Source organism: Magnolia sinica, chromosome 4, assembly GCF_029962835.1.
Source record: "Magnolia sinica isolate HGM2019 chromosome 4, MsV1, whole genome shotgun sequence".
Classification (NCBI taxonomy): domain Eukaryota; kingdom Viridiplantae; phylum Streptophyta; class Magnoliopsida; order Magnoliales; family Magnoliaceae; genus Magnolia; species Magnolia sinica.
Genome location: NC_080576.1, coordinates 10,653,581 through 10,663,651, shown reverse-complemented (window position 1 = coordinate 10,663,651; position 10,071 = coordinate 10,653,581). Strand labels below are relative to the sequence as shown.

The window sequence follows — 10,071 nt, the reverse complement described above, 5'->3', positions numbered from 1 at the left end:
AGAAATCGTTATTGTGGATAATTTATGCACAAATCCATTACTAAAGTACAAGCAGAAGATGAAAAAGATGACAGATGCACTCCCCATTCTCTTCCATGCCACTGGAGACAACACTGCGCTTGAAGGGAATAAGTGGACCGTCAGAGTTGATGAATCGGCGTCGAAGCAGGACAATAGTTATAATTGCGGCATATTCGTAATGAAATTTATCGACATTTTGTGTAGCGGTCTCACCTTAACGAGAACAGATATGTAAAAATTCACCACCGATTGAAGGAAGTCAATAACATATAATTGCTTGTCTCTAGTCTGTAGATGATATTTGTCAAGGGCATGGGAGGAATTTTGAAGAGATATTGTATTATATACATTGTATTAATTTCATTGTTGAATATACATTGTACATTGTTGTCTCACTCATGTACCATTTCATGTTATATACATTGTATTATATACATCGTTGAGTACACATTGTACAAGGTTTACAGTAATCTTGGAGTGTAAAAAATTTTCAAGTCTGTGCATTTCAGTCCGAGTTCCTTCTCTAATCACAATAGCCTTGGGAGGGTAGATCTAAAGGATGGGTTGACTGCAAAAGGGCTGATTAAAACTATATTGGGTTATCTTGCTGGTCCTGAAATTATTATGCCAGCAAAATAACCCAATATAGTTTTATTCGGTTATTTTGCAATCAACTCATCCCTTGGATCAACCCTTTCAAGGCTATCGTGATTAGAGAAAGAACTCAAACTGAAATGTACATACTTGATAATTTTCTGCACTACAAGATTACTGTAAACCTCGTACAATTTACTTGAAAATTTTCTTCAGTCATAAGTCATTTGGTATAAAGAGTTTGTCCTTCTTTACTAATCGAACATAAAACACGAACTCAATGGTAATTTTTCAGCTTATGAATCTTGTGTATATGCAGAAAAGCAACAGAGGTGCTTAATGCTTTTAATCATTCAATGTCCAGCTACTCCACATTTTTATTTTCTCATCTGCTATCATATATCAGAACTAAGGACATTAATGACAATTTCCACATTAATTATATGGGATTTCCAATAACCAGAATCTCTTCTAGATATCTATTTACCAAGGCTAGAGAATCAGAGCCTGGCATTGTATTCTGTGTTTTGAAGATGATCCAAGTGTTGGAACTATGCGTATCCGTGGCAACTACCTTAATTCCAAAACGCCAAATAGTGGGATTTTCCTAAGTTTTGCCTATTACTTGTATGGTTCAATTGTAGAGGCAAGGAATGATATTAACCTACCATTGATTAACAATGAATTTCATGCTTGTCCCGCTGAATTTCATGCTTGCCCCGCTCAATTTCATGCTTGCCCCATTCAAATTGTAGTTTACCCCGCTGAATTTCATGATTGCCTCGCTGAATTTCATGTTTGCCCCGCTTAATTTCATGCTTGCTCCGCTCAATTTTCAGTTTGCCCCGCTTAATTTCATGCTTGCCCCGCTCAATTCCTAGGTTGCCTCGTTCAATTTTTAGGTTCCATTAATTGACCCAATTGTCGTTTTACTTCAGATTATCGCTAATCTATTTTTCTACTTCAGATTAATTCATAATTTTTCTACTTATATTGATCTTTGATTACATTTGTAATAGGCATGCCTTCAAACTAGTATGTAGACTCTAAAGGTGTATCAGGACTCGAAGTATGTAGACTCTTTACCGAGATGGACTTCGCCTTCAATTTGTAGGTTGCTTTACTCAATTTCTACATTGCCTCGCTTAATTCCTAGGTTGCCTCACTCAATTTCTAGCCTCCCTCGCTCAATTTCTAGCTTCCCTCGATTAATTCCTAGGTTCCCTCGCTCAATTTTAGCGTGCCTCGTTCAATTCTTAGGTTGCCTCGCTCAATTTTTAATTTGCTGTGCTCAATTTATAGGTTGCCTCGCTCAATTTTTAACTTCTCTCTCTCAATTCCTAGGTTGCCTCGCTCAATTCCTAAGTTCCCTCGCTCAATTTCTAGCTTCCCTCGTTGAATTTCTAGGTTGCCTTGATCAATTCCTAGGTTGCCGCGCTCAATTTCTAACTTCCCTAGCTCAATTTCTAGCTTCCCTCTCTCAATTCCTAGGTTGCCTCGTTCAATTTGTAGGTTGTCTCCCTTAAATCCTATGTTCCCTTGCTCAATTTCTAGCTTCTCTCACTCAATTCTTAGGTTGCCTCGCTCAATTCATAGGTTCACTCGCTCAAATTCTAGCTTCCCTCACTTAATTCCTAGGTTGTCTCGCTTAATTCCTAGGTTCCCTCGCTCAATTTTTAGCTTGCTTCACTGAATTTCTAGCTTCCCTCGCTCAATCTGAGGTTGCCTCGCTCAATTGTGAGGTTCTCTCGCTCAATTCCTAGGTTGCCTTGCTCAATTTCTAGCTTCCTTCACTCAATTGTGAGGTACACTCGTTCAATTTTTATCTTGCCTCGTTCAATTCCTAGGTTGCCTCACTCAATTCCTAGGAGTGTGTGGTCCTAATTTTGAATAAGATTTTAGATGCACCTTTGGCTGAGGTATGACCCTTTTGGACTGTTCTAAGATTTAAGATAATAGTCAATATGCCACATGGCTTAGTCCAATTCATAGCATGCTTAGAATACTGTTATTTCAGTAATTTTTTAAGGCTATTACAAACTAATTGAATGGGTTAAGTTGTTGTGCCAATTTGAACATAACCTTTTGTTGGAAGGCTGCTTCCACCGTGCTGGTTCTAGTTGCACTGACTTTTAGCTGGTTATATTGGAATCTGAGTTATCTCACAGGTGGATGGTTACTTGTGCCCAACTACTGGCTGTTCTAACTTTAGGCAGAGATATGGTTTTAACTACCACTAATTAAAAAACATACTTTAACTAGTACTAAAATACATACTTTGTATGTTGTTGCTCTCATTATTAGTAAATCTTATGCTTCCTTATCTTTCATTTATACAATCTGTATCCATGATCAGTTGGGTTTTCTTATTCTATTTGTTTAGTTGAATGAGTATGCCTGGCCTGCCATCAATTCCTTTCCTCGGTGTCTCACATGGTTAGTTGGTTTCAATGAAGTGCCTTAGGGGTTGTTTGGATGTGTGGAACTCCCCACTTAAGTTCAATGGAATCTAAGTTTTTAGAATGAGAGTGTCATGGATAGAGAAGTCTCTTCTTCTTCTTCTTCTTCTTCTTCATATTCTTTTTCGATTCTCAGTATTGGCTATACCATGAGAATTTAGTGGTTTCTGACATTCTGTATACTTTTAAATAGGTCGATTGTTGAATCAGTTGATTTTTGGATCAAAGCCAAATAAGGAATGGTCTACCTAAGGGATGGGATGAATTTTCTGCATGTTAAATCATTTAACCATCATATGAGAATGTTGGATCATTTTTCATTTTCTTCTTTAAGAAATTAATTGCTTCTTGTTCTTTGCCTCTCTAATTTATTTCTTTTACAGGAATGATTGTTCAATATGTGTTTAGATTCAAAGGTGATTCCATAAATGATCATGTGAAATTTGCCCTATTGTATTTGATGCCCAATGCAAGAAGAATGCGTCATGATGCATGATTTTGAAAGAAAAGATTCGCAAATTCATGTTGTTTTCATCTTGCATTAGAAAAATGATATTCAAATCGCAACTGCCACTTTTCATATTGTAGTAGAAAAATGCTACTTGAATCAACTTAATATGGATGGAGCATGGCCTAAAAATCCACATCCCACTGACCCCATCGATCCCATTTTAATGTCTTGTCCCAATGTTGGGGTTAGTTGTGGGATCGGCTACAGTGCATATGGCTACGGTTATAATCCGTAGCTATAGGGATCACTAAATCCGTACCAATAGAGAACAGGGGTATTTTCGTCCTCAAATTCACTCCCCACACGTGCTAGTCTAAGTTGGTCACTTAAGTTTGTATTCCTCCATAAAAACCACTGGATAAAAGGTTTTGTCTGCAGTGTCATTTTCTCATATTCAAACATATCCAAAACTAAGTACAATAAGAAACTGTGGGAATAATGATTTCCACCGTGAAAACTTGCTAGTCCTCGCAGTGATGTTTATTAGCCATCCAGCCTGATCATAAGATTACAAAAGATCACAAAAACATGGATGAAAGGAAAACAAAAAAATAAGCTCAATCCAAAACTTACGTGGCCCTCAAAAATTTGTCAATGGTAGACGTTTAATTCACATTATTTTCCTTAGTATGGTCCATTTGAGATTTGTATATGCTTAATTTTAGGGATTAAGTTCTAAAATATATAAATCACGGTGGATCCCACAGAGCTTACTCAGTTCGCTCACTATGCAATCGGCTTCCCCACACGAAAAGGTGAGAATGGGAACCCTATGAAATCGGATTGCGCTATTACCATACTTAGTAAACTCAGTTAGGCCACCTTAAATGTATGTAGTCTATCCATGCCGTCCATCCATCCATATAATTAAAGGGGTTAAGTCCAAAATTGAAGCATCTAAAGATCAAGTGGATCATAGCATTGGAAACAGTGGGGATAATGATTTCCACCGTTGAGACCTTCCTAGACCTCGCAGGGATGTTTATTTGTCATCCAACCTGTTCACAAGATCATAAAGACACGGATGAAGGGAGGAAACAAAAAAGAAAAAAAGCTTTATACAAAGCTTTCGTAGCTCTCAAGAATTTTTCGACGGAGATGTTCAATTCAAATGTTTTCTGTGGTGTAGTCCATTTGAACATTGGATATGCTTCTTTTTTGAGATAAAGCCCTAAAATTATCTGTTAAACTGGATGGACGGAGCGGATAAAGTATATAAATTACGGTGAACCTGAAATAATTTACTCAGTACGCTAAGCACAGTGAGTTACGCAGTACGCAATCCGCTTCCGAACGGTATCACCGAAACCTTCCCACTGTCCCCGGTGGTGTGGTAACAGTGGATAAAAATAATTTACTCAGTACGCCAAGCATTTGAACGGGTGGATGGCGATTAAAGATCACTGCAGGCATAGCAAGCGTATAATGGTGGACGCCCCCATCCCACTGTTCCCGGTGGTGTGGCTCGTTCGAGTTTTGGACCTTTGATTTTTGGGCTCGGTTTCTAACATTAGCTGGCATAAATGATGAACGGATCAGATGTCTTACACACACATCAGGCTGGGCCCCACAGACCTTATCGCTGCACGTGCTCTCCCTAAAATGTTGCAGGAATTTCGAGTCCTCTTTCTAGCCTGATTAGCACGGCCATGTTTTTACGTCGGGGAATAAACGTGCCGGATCCGTCACACGTGCTAACTTAACATGAGTGATGCGTTTTGTCCGAAGATGGGAGCGTCTGGAATTTACGTACGCACTTGGGAAGTATAACCCAGAACACGCCACCTGAAAACTCAATTCCTGCCACATTCAACAACGGACGCCTGTAAGTTTGCACCGTTTTGTAAAACGGTGGGGACTTATGTTCCTAACACGTGGAACTGATGTAAAACTGTCCAGACCATCCAAATCGTGGGTCCCGTCGTTGATGGGCCATATATCTAAAATCACACTGATCAGCAATCCTAACAACAACAGATTAATTTCTATTAAATGTACGGTTAAAAGTTAAATAGCGAGAAAAATCTAGTGCTTTATTTATTATCTGATCAGTGCAAATATCAGGTTATGCTCCATCCAAAGTCGGTCAGAGATTTGAACGGTCTAGATTTCTGTACACCTATTCGATACACACGGGTAAAGAGTCACACCTTTGTTTAAAGGTCGTAAAACCAGCATAGTGATTCAGTTCAAGTTCAATGATTGAAACAAGACCGGCAATTGCCGGTAACCTCCAGCCGGTAAAACAGACCTCCCCACGCAGACGCGTCTTCTTATTTCCACCTCTCGCAGAAGCTTCAATATTCTAATCCGACTCCAATTCCGAGACGTTTTCTTCTCTCTTTAACAAAAAAGAAGAAGAAAAGGAAAGGAAAGGAAGAGAAAAAAATGCAGCGACAAAAACAGAGAGGGTGAAATTTCTAGGGTTTGATGGAGGGCCCTGAACCCTCGGGCAACGGCGACGGTCCGATCGGAGGGAAGAGGCGGGAATCAGCAGATCAGGTTCGCGTAAGGAGGGAGACGTTGCAGGCCGTTCTCGAGCAATGCCAGAGAGCCCTCGAATTGCTCAAGAACGCTGATGAAGATGGCGGCGGTGGCCACAACCTTCCGGAGGAGGTCGATGATGATTCGTCCGCGTCATCTGTGTCGTCTCAGTGCGGCAGCGGCGAGTCTGAAACCGCTGAGGTAAGGGAAGTCTGCCCACTCTGCTCATCTTAACTCTAGGGTTTTGTTTGTTCATCGAGTCTAGGGTTTTGATCTTGCGGAATTGCACAAGGTGAGGACGAGGCTTCTTCGGATTTGATGCAGAGCTTCTGATGTATTTAAATTATGTGATGAAAGTTGATATTTGACTTCTCAATTGTTATTTTTGTAAAATTTTCTGTCGTTCTTGATTTTCCTCGAATCATCATCATCATCATCTATGCCTTGTCCCATCTAATTGGGGTCGGCTGAGAACGATTAGTAAATTGCAATTGATTGGAAGTCATCAGAGGAGGATCTGCAAGGGAGAGTGGTGGGTTTGCTTTTTCTTTATTAGTAGCGGCGTAGTTAATGATTGTTGCTTAGAGATGAATAACATATCAGACATACCCCATACCATCGCCAAATCAAGATTCAACATGCCATGATGTCTTAAGTCTGTGGTTGAGCTTTGCTCAATTGGATGGTTCTGTGTGTTTTCTCTCTCATATATACACAGCATAATTATTCTTTATAAATTGTTGGGGTGTTTGATTGTCCCTTTCTTTTTGTAAGATGTAATTTGCACCATCTTGGCACTTCTCTAATAAAATTACCGTTACCTTTCAACAAAATTAACAATAAAAAAAAAAATCCACCAATCTGAGTTTTTGCACTCTCATTGCCAGTCCCAAGCCTGGATAAACGAGGGTTGTGTCATATAGGCAGCCGGCATAGGACTTTTGGCATATCATTCTAATGAGTCCTGACTCCTGACACAGTGTTTCAAGCTCGTGCTGGGGTGTTCCTTGCAGATGACCTATGATTTAACTGAGGATATGGCCATTTATAGAGTGGAATGGCAGAACAGAAATCATGTAACCGACCCCAATTAGTTGGTTTAAGGCTCAGATGATTATGGGAAGCGGATTGCCTGGTGATGGGACGTGGTGGGATTTGATTGGGCCTTGTGTCACTGTCAGAGGTGGGGCCCGGTACTTGATCTAACAACTTTCAAACATGCTTTGCCTGGGCCCCATCTCTGGCAGCAGCACATGGCCCAATCAAATCCCACCACTTCGGGTCACCAAGGATATCCCCGGTGATTAAATCACTGGGCAATCTGCTTCCATCATGATGATGATGGTAAACACAACATAATTATGAATTCCATTTGTGTGGGTGTTACAATCCTTGCCTCTCATTATGATATAATTTATTATTTAAAACAAGAAAAAGTATTATGACAAAAGATTTCTTACCAATTTTCACAACATTGTTCGCATAATTGAAACATATGGAACAATCAACTGTCTTTTTCATGCACATCTATGAAGGGCATCTGATGTGCACCAGTTTTTAAAGGGTTCAGTGGTATGTCTCATGATTTTAATGTATTGTTCACCAGCTGGTGTTAACACTCCTATATTTTGGAAGCTTAATCATTGGAATATTTAGTACTTGTTTCTTGGTGTTTATGTAGCTATGCGATCTTCTCAAGTCTAGAGTGGAATCACCCAACTTTCTTGAAAAGCTTGGGAGCATCCACATGTCAATTCCTCAGAATGTGGCTGGTACGCATCCAAGGACGACCTACTCCCTACTCTCTATTGTTGCATTGATTGCATAACAAAATGTTTGAAACAATATTCATGTGGACCATATTTGAGATCCTTTGAAAAGTCTGTTTCGAAGATTGTGACTAGTGACAGTTGCTGACATTATTCCTTCTTTTGTTGCAGCAGAAGAAGGCAGCTCTTGGGATGTGGTTAGCAAGACTGATTGGGATGAAGATTCAGACAAAGATGATTATGTTGTTGTTAAACAAGAAGATATAGTAGAGGGTATTGCATGCTTCATGGCTGCATATCTATTGTCACTAAATCAAACTAAGGTATTCATGATTCTCTGTTTTTAACTTTGAAGCTTTCACTGATCCTTCAAAAAAAAAAAAAACTTTGAAGCTTTCACTGGATTAACCTTTTTCCTTCTTTGTGAAAGAAACCACACAGGTGCAATATCTGTTTTTCACAATGTTTGAGATTGACATCAATTGCTTTCTAAAATAAGATCAAAACCATTTGCCTTTGGATGTTATCAGCACGACACACCACTCTTTGAATTTGATTTGGGTAGTTCATATATTTATGTTATATGACTACACGTTTCTTTTTTCGTCTTTTCTTCCCAGCTGGAGAAGACAGTTGTATATACTCCTGTTCATATAGCACTGCAATATCTGCATTGGTATTATAGCTCTTCTAGACTGATGAAGGTCATCTTGGATAAAATCCATACGATATTTCTTTAAAATCATATTGCGTCCTTCGAATAGTTTGTGCAGTGTTCTTGTTAAATGAATAGATACGATGTTTCCATGAGGCCTTCAAATTTTCTCTTGGTCGATACTTGGAAATACTCAAATAAAAATTCAGCAGACCAAAAAAAAACAAAAAAAAACAGCAGACATATGACACTGGATTTTGGTGTCTGACCACGTTTGGTCGATTGCAGTATAAGCCAATCAAACTCAGATAAGCTACTTCAGACTGAAGTTAATTGTCTGTAAGATTACTTGCTTACCATCCCATTTGTCTCCCAATAAGATGAGTGATCCAAGGTTCCTAGTTTAACTTCACCGTGGAAATTTGTGTTCTGTTAAAATGCAGTTTGCCCCTTCTTCTTCTTCTTCTTCTTCTCCCTTTTTTTTTTTTTTGTACATATTTCTGGACATCAGGCATCCTATGGGATGCATATTCTTTCATTCATTGAAGAAGAAAGAAAGAACTTGTGCATGCAAATCGAACAACCAATTTCCATCAGATTGTTCCTTCCTATTTTGCTTCTATCAATTCCTAAAAATATCATATTGTTACTATAAAGGTTTATTCATTGAGATTCATGATTTTGGACTTGGTTTTGCAGGAATTAACTCCCATTCAACTCCAAGAAGGTGAGTTTTATTAACCTCACTCAGAAGTTCACCGTGTAACTCTCCTTCCCTTACACATTCTGAAAAAAACTTACATTGAATATCTTTGAAGCTAGTTTGCATTTTGTTCTTCTAATGATTGCTGAACATTCAGTTCAGAAACAATTTTGAAGATACATTTACCTATTTCTTCACCTTCTTCCAGCACTCAGCAAAACTTTCTCTGTAAAGAAGAGAAAGGGAAAACTTCGAAAGGCATGGGATGGAAGCAAAGTTATTTACAATGTTGCCTCTTGGGGCGCCACTGCTATTGGGTAGGTTGTTCTCCCCTTAGTTTTGTAATCCTCAGCAGTGGTGTTTTTTTGGTGATTGCTTGGCTTCCATTTCTATATTACGGATTGTGTTTCTCCTTTCTATTGATATATGCCAGCTGCTATACCAATTTCAGCATCAAATGCTGATATGTTGATCTCATTATGCCCATTTGCTGACAGGATATACCAAAATCCAGCACTGTTTAGTGCAGCATCGGCAGCCTTCTGGACATCTTGTCGGGTTATATCGAAGCTCTTGTGAATTCTTCCAACCACGCTGTTTCTGGAAAATCTGCTTCTTGTGATTTGTGGGTTACGTTTGGGTGATGCGGGCTTCTTCCTCAATGGAATTCTTAAACATGTAACATTATTATTCCTTGGGGGAGTCCCATTGTGGTCAATTGATTGTCATCTCAATTAAACCTCTCTCAATGTGTATATATACTTTCATTCCTACGTGTTATATATTCCCTCTCCACCACCCAAAAAAGAAAAAAAGAAAAAAAGAAAAAAAGAGATTGCAATTGGATGGATTGAAGCTTGACTTGATCTTGAATG

At 39.0% G+C, this 10,071-nt stretch overlaps 1 protein-coding gene across 2 annotated transcripts; it reads left to right on the top strand.

Annotated features, from left to right (window-relative positions):
• The first annotated feature begins 5,850 nt into the window (after positions 1 to 5,850).
• Positions 5,851 to 9,991, top strand: LOC131242417 (uncharacterized). Of its 2 annotated transcripts, none has more exons than XM_058241024.1 (6): positions 5,851 to 6,270; positions 7,751 to 7,841; positions 8,013 to 8,161; positions 9,193 to 9,220; positions 9,405 to 9,513; positions 9,694 to 9,991. In XM_058241024.1, exons 1-6 carry the CDS (start codon positions 6,016 to 6,018, stop codon positions 9,773 to 9,775), a joined length of 714 nt encoding a protein of 237 aa, XP_058097007.1. In that variant the 5' UTR covers positions 5,851 to 6,015; the 3' UTR covers positions 9,776 to 9,991. The 2 variants fall into 2 exon arrangements, with proteins under 2 accessions (XP_058097007.1, XP_058097006.1); XM_058241023.1 differs by having other exon boundaries at positions 5,853 to 6,270; positions 8,010 to 8,161.
• The last annotated feature ends 80 nt before the right edge of the window (positions 9,992 to 10,071 follow it).

What these genes read in the sequence shown, in the direction of transcription:
- LOC131242417 (XM_058241023.1), top strand. Translation starts at nt 6,016, where the DNA reads ATGGAGGGCCCTGAACCCTCGGGCAACGGCGACGGTCCGATCGGAGGG. An exon ending in GCGAGTCTGAAACCGCTGAG is followed by an intron (nt 6,271 to 7,750) that starts GTAAGGGAAGTC and finishes GTGTTTATGTAG; the next exon opens with CTATGCGATCTTCTCAAGTC. An exon ending in TCCCATTCAACTCCAAGAAG is followed by an intron (nt 9,221 to 9,404) that starts GTGAGTTTTATT and finishes ACCTTCTTCCAG; the next exon opens with CACTCAGCAAAACTTTCTCT.